General features: G+C 41.6%; 1 protein-coding gene across 2 annotated transcripts in view; it reads left to right on the top strand.

Moving 5' to 3' along the window:
• Nucleotides 1–13462, top strand: part of PSTPIP2 (proline-serine-threonine phosphatase interacting protein 2) — a 99925-nt gene extending 86463 nt beyond the window's left edge. For both annotated transcript variants that reach the window (XM_017857792.1, XM_017857793.1), the window contains exons 10-15: nucleotides 2773–2871; nucleotides 5161–5257; nucleotides 5380–5461; nucleotides 6592–6626; nucleotides 8584–8641; nucleotides 12211–13462. In XM_017857792.1, the coding sequence (XP_017713281.1) occupies nucleotides 2773–2871; nucleotides 5161–5257; nucleotides 5380–5461; nucleotides 6592–6626; nucleotides 8584–8633 (363 nt within the window). In that variant the 3' untranslated portion in view covers nucleotides 8634–8641; nucleotides 12211–13462. The remainder of the gene's footprint in view (nucleotides 1–2772; nucleotides 2872–5160; nucleotides 5258–5379; nucleotides 5462–6591; nucleotides 6627–8583; nucleotides 8642–12210) is intronic.
• Nucleotides 13463–16045: the final 2583 nt, after the last annotated feature.

Raw genomic sequence — 16045 nt, 5'->3', positions numbered from 1 at the left:
AAAAAAAAAAAAAAAAAAAAAAAAAAAAAAGAAATGCAGGTTCTCAGACCCACCTCAGACCTACAGAATCAGAAACTCTGGGGGTAGAGCCCAGCAATCTCTGTGCTAATAAGCCTTCCAAGTGATTCTGATGTGAATTCAAGTACGAGAATTGTTGGCAGACATGCCTGCCCCACTCCTTTTTTCTCCTTAGCATGGAAAAGGGGCTATTCCTTCCTCGTTCGAGATCTTTTTTCATCCATCTTGCCTTTCCCCACCTTCTTGGACATAGAGAACTTGTCAACTTCTGTTATCTTGCACACAGACTCAGCTCTTTCCTAGCTTTAAGACCCACCAGTTCGGCCAGGCATGGTGGCTCATGCCTATAATCCCAGCACTTTGAGAGGCCAAGGCAGGCAGATCACCTGAGGTCAAGAGTTCAAGACCAGCCTGGCCAACATAGTGAAACCAGTCTCTACTGAAAATACAAAAATTAACTGGGTGTGGTGGCAAGCACCTGTAATCCCAGCTACTTGGGAGGCTGAGGTGGGAAAATCACTCGAGCCCGGGAGGTGGAGGTTGCAGTGAGCTGAGATCATGCCACTACACTCTAGCCTGGGTAACAGAGTTAGTCTCCATCTCAAAAAACCCCAAAAATAATAATAAAAAAAAAAACCCAGTAGTTCTTGCTTTCTATCTACGACCCTACTTACCCCCACCCTTCTTCACAGCCACGCTTTTTGAAGGAGCTGTCTCCAAGTCCTTGTTGTCCTGTCTGTCCCAGCCTACAGCATCTGGGATTTGCTTCCTTGCAGCTGCTGTCTTGGAGGGCACCAGCAATCCCTTGGCATGAGGGCCAGTGGGCCTTTGCAGTTTCTAATCTTATTTGACCTCTCTCTGCCATCTGATACTGTGGGTCATTATGCTTCTCCTAAAACACTGTTTTCTGCTTTACTTTAGTAACTCCACACTCTTAAGGAAAAGCCTAGAATGAGGCCATTTTAAAATAAGGTTTAAAAACATGTAAAGCAGTATCATATACATTTTATGGATACATGTATAACGTAAAAACCTGCATAAAGGCCAGGCACAGTGGCTCACGCCTGTAATCCCAGCACTTTCAGAGGATGACATGGGTGGATTGTTTGAGCCCAGGAGTTCAAGACCAGCCTGGGCAACACAGTGAAATTTTGTCTCTACAAAGAAATATAAAAATTAGTCAGGCATGGTGGCAGAGGCTACTTGGGAACCTGAGGCGGGAGAATTAGTTGAGCCCGTGAGTTTGAAGGTCAGTGAGCCATGAGCGCACCACTGCTCTCCAGCCTAGGTGACAAAGTGAGACCCTATCTCAAAACAAAACAAAATAAAACCCCCCAAAACCAAACAACAAAACAACCCCTCCCCATAAAACAAAACAAAACAAAACAAAACAAAACAAAACAAAACAAAACACCTGCGTAAGAATGATACAATTCAGGATAATGGCTATCTGGGGAAGGAGGAAGGTGATAGAAACTGGGTAAATCACACAGGGGCTTTTACAGAATCTGAAACAAATATGGCTAAAGTTTTTGACAAAGCTGGGTAGTTGGTATATAGGTATTTATGATACTGCTATCTGATTCTATGTGAAATATCCCATAACAAAACTAATGTAATATTAATAAATTATTATACTATGTTATATAGACATAAAAATATTTAGAGGTGAAATAATGCATTTGTTTCAAAATACTCCAGACAAGTAGGGTAATTGGTAGAGATATAGATAAAACAGAATTGGTTGTGAGTTGATAAATGTTTAAGCTGGTGATGAGTATGTAGGGATTCATCATACTATCTGTACCTCTCTACTCTTGTATATGTTTGAAGTTTTGTTTTATTTTATAATAAGTTTTAAAATGTAGCAAATTTTAAAAGGCATTCAAAATTTTATGGTTTTGAATAAAACCTATAGTATGAGATATGAAATTGAATCAGAAACTATGGAGGTAGAGCCCAGCAATCTCTATGCTAATAAACCTTGCAAGTGATTCAGATGTGAATTCAAGTATGAGAACCACTTACAGCCATGCCTGTCCCCATCCTTTTCTCCTCATAGAGTGGCAAAGGGGCTGTGGTGTATAAAAGCTATGGTATATAAAATTCATTCATGTTAAAAATAGCTATGGTATTCAATATTTTAAAAACACACTGATATATCACATCCACTGTTGAATAGAATGCCATCTGCTTCATAGAATAGCTTGATTTTTCTAAAGGTGATATTTGTTTATATCCAAAAAACTATCTCAGGCAGACTTTTATTTTAACTCTTTTATTAAGGAAAAACAATTAAACATACACAAAGGTAGAAGACAAGTACATGGCCTCCCATGTACTCATCAACCAACATCAACAGTTATGACCATCTTGCCAGTTAAACTCATTCATTCCAGGGTGGGAGGGGCAGCATGTTGAATCTGAGGCTCTGGCAGGCTGCTCAGGTGGAGATGTTGTTAGATATTTGGAAATGTCAGTAGGAACTCAGTTAGAACATTGGTATCTGGGATCATCATTACTTTTTATCCTCAGAACTATTTCGAAGCCTGTTTGTGTTACTATATTAGGATTTGTTTGCATTCTTTGTGGTATGAGTTTATGAGCATCCTCAGTGGTGGGGGAGAAGTATTCTAAATTGTACAATAAGTTTACAGATAACTAAAGGTTGACACTGTTTCTTAAGTCACAGCCAGCCAAAATGAATGGCCCTTTTCCTTGCATATTTATGTACATGTAGCTATTTTTCTGTAGGCATTTGAGGCTCAAGAATGTGAACGAATAAACTTCTTCCGGAATGCATTGTGGTTACATGTGAATCAGCTGTCACAACAATGTGTCACCAGTGATGAAGTAAGTCAGAGGCATCCACTGAGGATTGTCCTGTGCATGTTGGATACATTAGAGTAGAAGGAACTATAGATACTGATTGGTTCACTTCGCCCCTGGTGAGGTAAGGTTACTTGCCTAAGGCCATACAGTGAGTTGATAGAAGGATCCAGACAACATGTAACCTGACTCCTGGCTCTTTTGCCACCATGATTTTCTCATTAAGAGATTCATGGCTGGGAGCAGTGGTTCACACCTGTGATCCCAGAACTTTGGGAGGCTGAGGCGAGTGGATCACCCAAGGTCAGGAGTTTGAGACCAGCCTGGCCAACATGGTGAAACCCTGTCTCTACTAAAAATGCAAAAATTAGCTGGGCATGGTGGTTATTTATATATATATAAATAATAATATATATCTCATTTATATATATATATATCTTATTTATATATATATAAATAAGAAATTCATAGTTAGGGCACAAAAGAAAAATTCAGAGTTAGGGCAGGAGAACAGATAGAATCCAAATATAGTTTCATGTACGGAAGACAGATGTCACAGCATGTATGTGCATCCCAGACACGGCTCCATTCTGGAATGGGGTCACTCCATGACAGCACTAAATACTAGGACACTGACCCTTTCCCAGGCTAATGGTTGCTCCAGGGCTCAGACTTACCTCAACAGTATTCACTGGTCCATTGTCCAGGCTTAAGCCATTGTCCAGGCTTAACCTGTACACAGCAATAGTAATGGGCTCCCCACATCTCAGAGGCGTCAAATCAAGTTATCACAACCTTCTTTGCTAAGGTGTAGCCACTCTCACTTAGAGGAGACATTCACCTTAGAAGAACAACTAAACACCCAGAAAACCGATAGGATTGAATGGAAAACTCTTCTTTAAGTAATTGTCTTTGCATTTGTGTGTGGCATTGGTTTTGTGCCATAGGATTTGATATCTACTCTTTGGTTTCATCAGTATTTTTAAGTTTTATCCAAGGCTGGGTGCGGTGGCTCATGCTTGTAATCCCAGCACTTTAGGAGGCCAAGGTGGGCGGATCACCTGAGGTCAGGAGTTTGAGCCAGCCTAGCCAACATGGTGAAACCCCGTCTCTACTAAAAATACAAAAATTAGCAGGCATGGTGGTGCATAGTGCCAGCTACTAGGGGGGCTGAGACAGGAGAATGCGCTTGAAGCCCCAGGAGGGGCAGAGTTGCAGTGACGCCACAGATCATGGCCACTTGTACTCCCAGCCTGGGTGAGGCAGCAGTGAGACTCCGTGCTCAAAAAAAAAAAAAAAAAAAAAAAAAAAAAAAAAAAATATATTCAGCGCAAGACTTTGTGTCGCTGCCAACACACACAGACATACATTTTCTGTCATCTTCTCAAAAAAATAATAAGGCCAGCACTGTAGGTGACGCGCGGCCACGGTGGCTCACACCTGTATTCCCAGCACTTTGGGAGGCCAAGGGCTAGGCAGATTGCCTGTGGTCAGGAGCTCGAGCACAAAGATCCCTGCGCAACATGGATGAAACCCAAAATTTTTTTTTTCCTAAGTAAAAATTTATCAAAAAAAAATTTTTAAAGGCTGGACGTTGGTGGCATGGCGTTCTTGTAATTCCCAGCTACTCGGGAGGCGAGGGTAAGGGGAATGCTTCACCAAGGGAGGTGGAGGTTGGCAGGTGAGCTGAGATCGTGTCACTCTACTCCGCAAGCCTGGGTGACAGAGCAAGAGCTCTGTCTTAAAAAAAAAAAGAAATAATAAAATAAAAATAAAATTTAATAGCAGATGTGCATTCAGAGAAAAGCTCTAATAGAATCTGGGACTTTGGAATGTTGTTCGTTTTTATTTTTCCCAAAAACAAAGAAAATTGGCGAAGAGTCAGCTCCTACCCTACTCAAACCCATGGTTTTCTTTTGTTGTTGATGTTTTTTTTTTTTTTTTTTTTTTGAAATGGAGTCTCACACTATCGCCTGGGGTTGGAGTGCAGTGGCACGATCTCGGCTCACTGCAACCTCCGCTTCCTGGGTTCAAGCAATTCTTCTGCCTCAGCCTCCCAAGTAACTAGGATTACAGGCGCCCACCACCACACCTGGCTAATTTTTTTGTATTTTAAACAGAGATGGGGTTTCACTATGTTGGCCGGGCTGGTCTCGAACTCCTGATCTTGTGATCCGCCCACCTCAGCCTCCCAAAATGCTGGGATTACAGACATGAGCCACCGCGCCCTGCCTCAAACCCATGTTTTTAAGGAGCTGTGTCACAATTATCTCAACATACTTCTACCTATTAATTGACCTTCTTTTTTATTAGATGTACGAACAAGTCCGAAAGAGTTTAGAAATGTGCAGCATTCAGAAGGACATTGAATACTTTGTGAATCAACGCAAAACTGGACAGATTCCACCAGGTGAATGGGGTGGTGGGGTGGGGCGTGTTATTTACACAATTCTATTAGCCTTTCTTGTTAGATGTCATTAAGGATGAAAGATGCCTGCCTCTTCATGTTCTGTTTCTTGGTGACTCTCCTAGCACCCATCATGTATGAGAATTTCTACTCCCCCCAGAAGAATGTAGTCCCACCGGGAAAGGCTACAGAGCCTAACTTGGCAAGGTAATAATAATAACCAGCTGCCTTTCACATGAAGAAAATTACTTTCAGCAAACATTGTTATCATGACTATTCTAAGACTTGTTGGAATTGGAATATATCTACTACTGCATCTGCTTAATAAGGCTGCTTGCTTTTTGGAAATGGTATTTTTGGGACAAATATTAAGTGGATTTTAATAGTCATAGTTTAGGGAGGAGTATATCATGCATGAACTTGATCATTACTGTTCATGTATGAATCCTATACTTTTCTTACAGCCTGTAGAAAGCAGGGGTCAGCAAACTATGGCCCCTGAGAGTTAAATTCATTTTTGTAGGGCCTGTGAGTTAAGAATAGTCTTTACATTTTTAAATGCCTGGAAAAAAGACGATACTATTTTGTGACATGTGAGAATTATTTGAATTTCAAATTTCAGTGTTCCTCTATCACGTTTTATGGGCACACAAGCACCCTCACTCACTGAGGTTTTGTCTGTGGCTGCTTTGCCACTAGAGATGAGTAGAGTTGCAAGAGAGACAGTATGTGGCTAGCAAAGTCTAAATCATTTACTACTTGGCCCTTTACTCAAAAAGTTCACTGCCGTTCATGTAAAGGATCCTGCGGGAAGAGAAACTTCTGTTTGACATAGTCAGCTTGCAGTCTAAGCTTTTGAATTTTCACTCCAGTTTTGTTAAAGATGAGGAGTGCCTGGGAAGGATTGCATGATCATTATCAATATTTAAGCCTGTCAGGCACTGTTTAAAACCGTTAGTGTGAATTAGCTGATTTAATCCCCACAGTGAGGTAGGAGCTGTTTATACTTCCTATTTTACGTATGAGGATGTGGATGTTCAAGGCACTCAGGGAGTCTTTCCCACACAGCTAAGATTTTAATCCTGCCAGTCTAGGCTGTGGGGATAAGGCTCTGTGCTACTAATCACTGTGCATGCTGCCTCTTGCCATAATAGAACGTCTGCAACGTAGATTTCCGTAGGTCAGTGCTACAGATCATTTGCTTTAGGTGAGCTTTCTTGACCCTCCAGTGCAGAAACCAGATCTGATTAGAGTACAATAGGCTTGTAGCAAGAAGTAAAAAAATTATAAAAATAACAAGAACTTATCTAAAATACTTTGGTTTTCATTTCTTACAGGAGAGGACCCCTCCCAATTCCTAAAACCTCACCAGGTATGCCACTAAAAATGGTCTTTTGAAATTCTTATATTGCAAGGCAGGCGGATCACTTGAGGTCAGGAGTTCGAGACCAGCCTGGACAACATGGTGAAACCCTATCTCCCTAAAAATACAAAAATTAGCTGGGTGTGGTGGCGCGTGCCTGTAATCCCAGCTACTCAGGAGACTGAGGCACGAGTTTTGTTTGAACCTGGGAGGTGGTGGATGCAGTGAGCCGAGATTGCACCACTGCGCTCCAGCCTGGGTGACACAGTCAAACTGTGTCAAAAACAAAAAAAACAAAACAAACAAACAGAAAACAACAACAAAATTCTTATATTGGGTTTTCTTTAAAATTAAATAGCTAGAACTTTGAAATAAAGGGAATGAAAGGATTAAATAGAATCAAATTCCCAAGGGAATGAGCCTCTATTAGAATCTTACTATACTACTACTTGTCACAGAGTGGAATATGGTAACTGGTGGTCTGTTTTGTAGCTTATCCAAGATAGTTGTGTTACTGACATACCAAAATAAACTTATTGCAAGCAAATTTTACCTAAAAGATTATTTCAACTTGGACTGTGAGAACAGCAGAACTGAGATATAGTTCCCCTTGGGTTACACAGAAATACAATTTACAGAAGGCATGGACATCAGGAAACATGTCACTTAATGTTATCTTTAATGAGAACTTTCACTAATCACAGTAGTCTCTCTCTTTCTTTGAACTCCTATGACACCTCTGGGAGAAGTACACATCTTAGCACTTCTTATTAGTTGTATGGGATGTGAGGGCAGTCTGGCTGCAACATCTGTCAGCCTATTGTTTCCTAGGGTTGATTTGGCACATCTGGCTGGCTAGGCGGGTGTCCACTTCCTCCCTCACCAGTCCATGTGCGTCCCTGCCGAAGCTATGTGCTCAGTCAAAGAGCATGACCATTCCTGATAGAGGAGGGTCAGTCTTTGGTCAAGAGTATACAAATAGCCGCATTCCCCTGCAGCTACTCCAACTCTCATTAGTTGTATGCCTTGAATATTAATAAGATCCTGAGGTCAGGTACAACTTTGTTTTCTGTATTACTCACAACACTTGACACAGTTCTGAGTAGATAGTAGGTGTTCAACATACATTTATTATTTGAGTAAAGAAAAGATATACCTATCCATGTTCAAGAGAATGAGTGTATTAATCTGTTTACATGCTGTTAATAAAGACATACCTGAGACTGGGAAGAAAAAGAGGCTTAATTGGACTTACAGCTCCACATGGCTGGGGGAGCCTCAGAATCATGGTGGGAGGTGAAAGGCACTTCTTACATGGTGGTGGCAAGAGAAAATGAAGAAGATGCAAAAGCAGAAACCATTGATAAAACTGTCAGATCTCGTGAGACTTATTCACTACCACTTCAACATTGTGGGGGAAACTGCCCCCGTGACTCAAATTATCTCCCACTGGGTCCTTCTCACAACAGGTGGAAATTATGGGAGGTACAATTCAAGATGAGATTTGGGTGGGGACACAGAGCCAAAACCTATCAATAAGGGAGGAGTTCAGCTTATGCTGTACTTAACAGTTTACTAAAAATTTAGTGATGAAAAAAAAATGTAGTGGCTGAAATTCTATCTTTGAACAATATGAAGAGTTAAGGTATTTTATTTCTTGTTGCTTTAGAATTACCACTTGGTAATGTAGGATGCTATTTCTGTCCATTTTTAAATATGATTTTACTGTGGGTACTGTACCTGAGCATTGCTGAAGAGGGCAAAGAAGTCAGAATAGTGATTTCCAGAATGTCCTCTGGTTTGGAGTAGTGACTACCATTTATAGTTTTTGTTGGCAGATCTATTTTCTCCTTACAAAATGGTAGTCACCAGAATCTCTAAGTGAGATGCCCTGGCTTGAAAAGGGCTGAGATCTTATTATGAAAAATTGATGTTATTGTTGTTTTCTGTGTTCTGCCTTTTGCAGATGATCCTGATTACTCTTTGGTTGATGACTACAGTTTGCTCTATCAGTAACATCAATGGTAAGAATCTTTATTTTTCACGTAATTGAGTCACGTGTAGACTGGTAATTGTGCTGTTGAGGCCTTTGAAGTTTCTTTATAATACCACCACAAACTAGCAAGGCCTTGCATCAGGCAGGCACACTGGCCAGCATGCTGTCCCTTCAGGATGCCTCTCTGGATCCCACCGCTGGAAGCAGACTGGAGACCCCTCCATACCTATTTAAATGAGGCTATTTTTCCTTCATTGATTATTCTGTAGTAACCCTTTATCTGCTTTTTGTTTGTTTGTTTGTTTCAAGGCAGAGTCTCGCTCTGTCACCCAGGCTGGAGTGCAGTGGTGTGATCTCAGCTCACTGTGATCTCCACCTCCTGGGTTCAAGTGATCCTCCCACCTCAGCCTCTTGAGTAGCTAGGATTACAGGTGCGCACCACCACATCCAGCTAATTTTTTTTTGTATTTTTAGTAGAGACAGGGCTTCACCATGTTGGCCAGGCTGGTCTTGAACTCCTGACCTCAAGTGATCTACCTGCCTCAGCCTCCCAAAGTGCTGGGATTATAGGCATGAGCCACCATCGCCAGCCCTCTTTATCTACTCTTATTAAGCTCTTTTATAGTTATTACACACCTGGATTTAAGGCAGTTCTCATCAACAAAACACACATCATCCTCACTGTTAAAGTAATTTAGATTTTAGTTTACTCGTCCACCATCTAAAAGAGGAAAAGTCAAATAAAAAGAAGTGCACATGATATCACACTCACTGTACACACAAGATCATCACAGAGGTCATCCTGCAGATTATTAATGCTCTGAACAAGCAAACCACGAGGATTCTTAGAAAAGGACTGAACACTGCTAAGCCAACTGCAGCTGCAAAGATATACTGCATGGTGACTCTTTTTCTTAGGCACTCAGGTGCTTGGAACATTCTCCAAGTCAAAATCATTCTTCACAGATGTGAAGAAATGCCTCAGAAGCCAAAGTAGCGATACTAAAAGAAACTCTTCATAAAGTATCATTCTTTTACCCCAATGGGCTTATCTTGGGGTAAAAGAATTATATAGGTACACACGAGCAAAGAAAAGGTCTGAAGAGATACATTCCTAAACAGGTAATATTTTCCTTTCTGTTTTGAATTTGTCTGCAATGAAAATGTGTTACTACTTTGACTAAAAACTGTTTTAAAGAGTTGGTCGGCCGGGCGCGGTGGCTCAAGCCTGTAATCCCAGCACTTTGGGAGGCCGAGGCGGGTGGATCACAAGGTCAGGAGATCGAGACCATCCTGGCTAACACGGTGAAACCCCGTCTCTACTAAAAGTACAAAAAACTAGCCGGGCGAGGTGGCGGGCGCCTGTAGTCCCAGCTACTCAGGAGGCTGAGGCAGGAGAATGGCGTGAACCCGGGAGGCGGAGCTTGCAGTGAGCTGAGATCCGGCCACTGCACTCCAGTCCGGGCGACAGAGCGAGACTCCGCCTCAAAAAAAAAAAAAAAAAAAAAAAAGAGTTGGTCCACTTACATATTCCTGATCTCAGTGTGGACTGAGCTACACGTCTGAACTACACGTCTTCGCATTTCTTGTTACTTTATGCCCTAGATAACGGTGTCAGAAGACAAAGTGGCAGGCAGTGGGTGGGTGGGATGCCAGAAGTCAACTGAGAAAGGCAACAGCCCCTCTCTCACGCTTCCTGATTTGGTGTTGGTTACATATACTGTCCTTTATGAACCTAAACAGATTTTAACAGTGCTCCAGGGTGATTTTCTATAGTGTTCTATACCACCAAAGTGAGCACATCAAACATTGTCTCCAGTTCTCTAAAAACACCTACTTTGTGACTTATAGCCAACTGGCTATCTAGGACAGATGCCAACTTGTCCTAATTACATAAAAATAATCAGCTAATGACCGGGCACAGTGGCTCACATCTGTAATCCCAGCACTTTGGGAGGCCGAGGCAGGTGGATCACTTGAGACCAGCCTAGTCAACATGGTGAAACTCCATCTATACTAAAACAAAAAACTACAAAAAATTAGCCAGGCATGGTGGTGGGCACCTGTAGCCCCAGCTACTTAGGACCCTGAGGCAGGAGAATCACTTGAACCCGGGAGGTGGAGGTGGTAGTGAGCTGAGATCGCGCCACTGCACTCCAGCCTGGGCAACAGAGAGAGACTCAGTCTAAAAAAAAAAAAAATCAGCTAGTTTCTATTATATTTAAACATAAGTCTTTAAATTGCTTAATATATTTAATATTTAAGCAACTTTGCTATAAAATATATGGAACTTGAAGACATAAAGTACCCTGTTCTCTAACTGTATATAACTTCGGACCTACAAATCTACAAATAAATTCTAGTCTTTACAGTCATCATTTCTTCTTCATTTCATAAGCCTCCCTCTTTCTCATGGAAAGGGGCAAGGCCCTAGTTAAGGTAGAGTGGAAACCTGGTAAATCAATGACTTGGAATTCAGAGGTGGCACCTGCTCTCTGGAGCACTGTGTAGATAATGGGCAGGCCATTGGCAGTCCTAAGTGTTTCTTTTTATTTTTTACCTCTTTCTTTTCTGTCCTTACTTGTTTGGGTAAAGAATATATTCTAGTAGCTTAATAGTACCACTTGACCCAACAACTGTAGTTCCTCAGAGTCGAAGAATGTGATGTTTGAATGCAAGATGCTAGTGCCAACACATTTACTTGAGTTATATCATTTCACTGGAGTTCACTGGAATCTGTGCCCATTCAATGAGTTGGGGTTCAACATATACATCAATTTCAGAAAATTTTAGAAAAGGGAGTATATAACACATTCATATTCAATATATGACATATACTGAATTTCAGAAAATTTTAAAGAAGGGAGTCTAATTTAGTGAGTAACTTACTAAGCAACTTATCATAACAATTAAAATAGTTTGAGTGAAGTTTTGGAAAATAAATTTAAACAGGGTCCCAGCACGGTAGCTCATGCCTGTAATTCTAGCACTTTGGGAGGCCAAGATGGGCGGATCACCTGAGGTCAGGAGTTTGAGACCAGCCTGGTCAACACGGTGAAACCCTATCTCTACTAAAAATACAAAAACTAGCCAGGCGCAGTGGTGGGTGCCTGTAATCCCAGCTATTTGGGAGGCTGAGGCAGGAGAATCACTTGAAGTCGGGAGGTGGAGGTTGCAGTGAGCTGAGGTTGCACCACTGTACTCCAGCCTGGATAACACAGCAAGACTCTCTCTCAAAAAAAAAAAAAAAAAAAAAAAAATTAAAAATTGAAACAGGAAGAGTTAGGAATTTATGATTTGTTTTGTAGTTGCTGATTTTAGCTGCTATTCCTGTTGTTAATTCTAACATGTTTAGGTAAAGATAGATTGAAAATTTCAAATTTAAAATATGTATAAAAATGTAAATGTATGTATTATTTACCACAGAGCAATGCCTTTATCATCACATTCCATTTCTCATTGCTTGGAATACCCATTCCTCACCATTTGTTTTCCTTGGCCTGCACCCTTATTCTTGTTGAATATACTCTCAAGGTAGGAGAGAGTGTTGACAAGCACTGTTCATTCATATGAAATTTCTTTGTGATTCTCTTTCAGAAACCAGAGCTTTTTCCGGCAAGTGCTTCTATGACATGGAACGGGCACCCAGAGCAGCAGGACCTATAGCCACGTTATGTCAGTCATGAAGACTTTGAAGTGAACCCTTGCTATAATTTTTTAGAGATTTAAAATTTATGGTAGACATTGAGGACAACATAAGCAAGTAGAGTTCTGCAGTTTTTTGAAGTTTACAAATTGCCCCATTCTGAAGAATTATTCTTTCCCAGTTACTCAGGTTGTGAATGAATTAGGTTTTCAACATGGGAAGCATGAAATCCACTTCGGGATTTGGAGTGTCCACTTGAGGAGCAGAGGTGGCAGCAGAGGATTCCGAGCCACCAGCTGCAGTAGTAGCGCCTTTGGCTTTGGGCAGCCTGGCTGTGGAGTTTCCACGGCGACACACAGCCTCAGTGGTGCAAGATTTAAAATTAACTTCCTTTTTGGCTGGAAGACTTAGAAGCCAGCTGATCACACTTTCTCATTTTACAGATGAGGAAACAAAGCCTACAAGTGTGAAATTAATTTCCTTACAGTTTTCCTAGCTGATTAGGGACAGAACCAGAACTAGAGCCCAAGCCCAACCCACATCACCATTCTTCTAACCCTTCCTGAAGTTGTGATACTTATGCTGAAATTTAAGATGCCAAATATTTTTGCCAGCACTTTTTCAATTGAGAAAATCACCAGGGTTTAAATGTCAGATTTATTTTTATGTGGATCACTGTGTGTACTGAACTATAGCGCATGGTATTTAATCTAATCTAAGGAGCCACTGATTGTAAAACATGCCATTATTTTATGTTGCACTAAGAAGGTGGGGTCGAGGAGTTGCCAATAAAGTTGTGACAGACCATTGATGGCCAAGCCCATTTGAATTTAAGATGCTAAAGTATGAAAAAAAAATACATCCTAGAATCAATGAAATACCATATTTTGACTCCATTCCTCAAGATCATTTTAGAGTTACAAAACCAGTCCTCAGTTTTGGGTCTTCACAGAGAATCTTTCCCTTGCTAGACCCCAGAATTTTAAATGCATCCGTCTTACACTTTCACAAATATTTGGGTTTTCCTTTTTCACTCACAAACAGCAGGGAAGTCATGTACTTTTTGTACAACATCTGTGCACTGTGAGAAAATGGTACCTTTTGGTTATTGACAAGTTAAAATAGCTCTCTCAGTTTTTCAGTATTACAGAGAGCAAATAGTTTCCTCTCCAGCTCTGTGCAGTAGCTTTTCCAGAACTATGGACAGGCGTGAGCCACTGCACCCGGCCTATTTCCCCATCTTTCATGTAAGGTGCCACTGAACATGACAGCTTCTTGTCATGGCAGGAAACTTGCATCAGTTGGATATCCTTTTGAGAAACTGAATTTTGCAAAGGGCCAAACTTCTCCAAACTGAACGGGCTCAGGAAATGTTCCTTCACACTCAGAACATTGTATTTTTAAGTACATTATTTATTGTTGGTAGTTCCTCAGGGATTTCCCTTTTCTCTGTATTGGTCAGTGTAGTTGATGTAAAACTGTTTTGTGGATGGAAAATATTTTTATTTTATTGCTCTTTTAGTTTGGTAGGTTAAATAAAGTTTCTTGGTAATTTGGGATTTGTTTCGTATTTTTGTGTTGACCATATCGCTCTTCCAAGCTTTATTTGACCCCTTGCCACATTTGTGATTGTTAGGCTTCAAAAAGACAAACTCCTGGTCAGGGAAGCCAAATGGAGATGGTGCCGAACTACTTTGCACTAATCCTTCAGAGGTCAGTTGCAGTGTTACTTCCTCTGGGAGACACCGTTTCTGCCTTCAGACTAGGTTGGATCCAACTACTATATCTCTCCGCCCCCTCCATTTTCCTTGTTATGATATGATTCACCTTTGAAATTAATTGTTCAAAGTCTGTCTTCCTTTTTAGACTGGAACCCCAATGGTAGCAGGGCCGTTGTCTATTCTTTTTCCTGCTGTATCTCCAGCACCTGGCACGTAGTAGTGACAATGAAAAAATTAGTGGCCTATAAGAAAACATAGCTAGAGAAACAACCACTTGAAAGAGAAATAAGAAGTGCAAAGTGAGTGAAGCCAGTCAAATGAGTACATGTGTTAAATTTAGTAAATGTGAGCTATTCTATAGACTGTTGGTATATTAATTTGGGTTCCATCAGAAGCAGACCCTGAGATAAGGATTTGTGTGCAAGTACTTTTTCCAAAAAGTACCAGTATGGAAGTGGGGACATGAGATAGGGAAAAGAAGAAAGGCAAAAAAAGCATGCTTTATGAAGTAAGCTACATGGCAGGCAGCTGGAGCTTACTCTTGTTGAAGACTCCCGGGAAACAGTGCAGAACACAACATTGGGGCCAGGCACGATGGCTCATGCCTGTAATCCCAGCACTTTGGGAGGCCGAGGTGGGCAGATCACCTGAGGTCAAGAGTTCCAGACTGGCATGGCCAACATGGTGAAATCCTGTCTCTACTGAAAATAAAAAAATTAGCCGGGCATGGTGGCACGTGCCTGTAATCCTAGCTACTCAAGAGACTGAGGCAGAAGAATCGCTTGAACCCGGGAGGTGGGGGTTGCAGTAAGCCAAGATCACACCACTGCACTCCAGCATGGGCAACAGAAAAGCTAAAACAAAACCAAAAAAACCCAAAAGAACACACACACACTTAGGAGATATTGACCTAAGCCGCAAGGGAGCTGGAGTATTTATTCACCAACTCTTGTCAGTCACTGGTTGCGAATACTCCCAGGAGGCATTAATTTCCTGGCACTTCTGGGCTGTCTCCAATGCTAGAAAATGGTCTGAGAGGGTCCTTAGGCAGGGACACAGTTCCTGACAGTTGGAACTGTGTGTTTAAGGAATTGAGAGGTACTGAGGGGATGTGGATGGGACGTTGACAGCATCTGACCCCCACATGGTTCAGACGCATCCATACCCCACATTTTACTCCATCCTAGCACTACTTCTTCAAGTCCCAACTTCCAAAAGCCAACACACATACATATAAATGAAACAGTTAGCAGGACGAGCTATATTTCCTGGTCTTAGAGATAATCCTAAATCCATAATTGATATTCATCATCTCCTTCCTCCATTCCCTTTTATGGATGAATCGTGCACCCCACCGTCACACACAATTCATATGTTGAAGTCCCAACTGCTAGCCAGTACTTCAGAATTTGACCATGTTTGGAGATAGAGCCTTTAAAGAGGTGATTAAGTTGAAGGGAGGCTGTTGAGGTGGGGCCCTAATCCTAGTGACTGGTGTTCTTCTAAGAAGAAGAAGAGGCCAGGTGCGGTGGCTCACGCCTGTAATCTCAGCACTTTGGGAGGCCATGGCTGCCAGAACACTTGAGGTCGGGAGTTTGAGACCAGCCTGGTCAATATGGTGAAGCCCCATCTCTACTAAAATACAAAAATTAGCTGGGTGTGGTGGCAGGCACCTGTAATCCCAGCTCCCTAAGAGGCTGAGGCAGAAGAATCACTTGAAACCCGGAAGCGGAAGTTGAAGCAGTGAGCCAAGATCACGCTACTGCACTCCAGCCTAGGTGACAGAGGGAGACTCTGTCTCAAAAAAAGAAAAAAAAAAAAAAAAAAGAAGAGGAAGAGACAACAGGAGCACGTGTTTACAAAGGAATGAGCATGTGAAGAGGCAGCAAGAGGGTGGCCATCTGCCAGTGACAAGCCCAGGAAAGAGGCCTCAGAGGAAACCGACTCTGCACCTTGCTCTCCTTACTCTTGGACTTCCAGCCTCTGGAACAGAGAGAAAATAAATTTTGGTTGTCTAAACCACCCAATCTGTGTTTTTTTTTTTTTTTTTTTTTTTTTTTTTTTT

The sequence above is a fragment of the Rhinopithecus bieti genome, unplaced genomic scaffold (assembly GCF_001698545.2).
Source record: "Rhinopithecus bieti isolate Rb0 unplaced genomic scaffold, ASM169854v2 scaffold_42084, whole genome shotgun sequence".
Classification (NCBI taxonomy): domain Eukaryota; kingdom Metazoa; phylum Chordata; class Mammalia; order Primates; family Cercopithecidae; genus Rhinopithecus; species Rhinopithecus bieti.
Note: the sequence above shows the minus strand (reverse complement) of the source record. Positions and strands in the feature narration are given on the sequence as shown.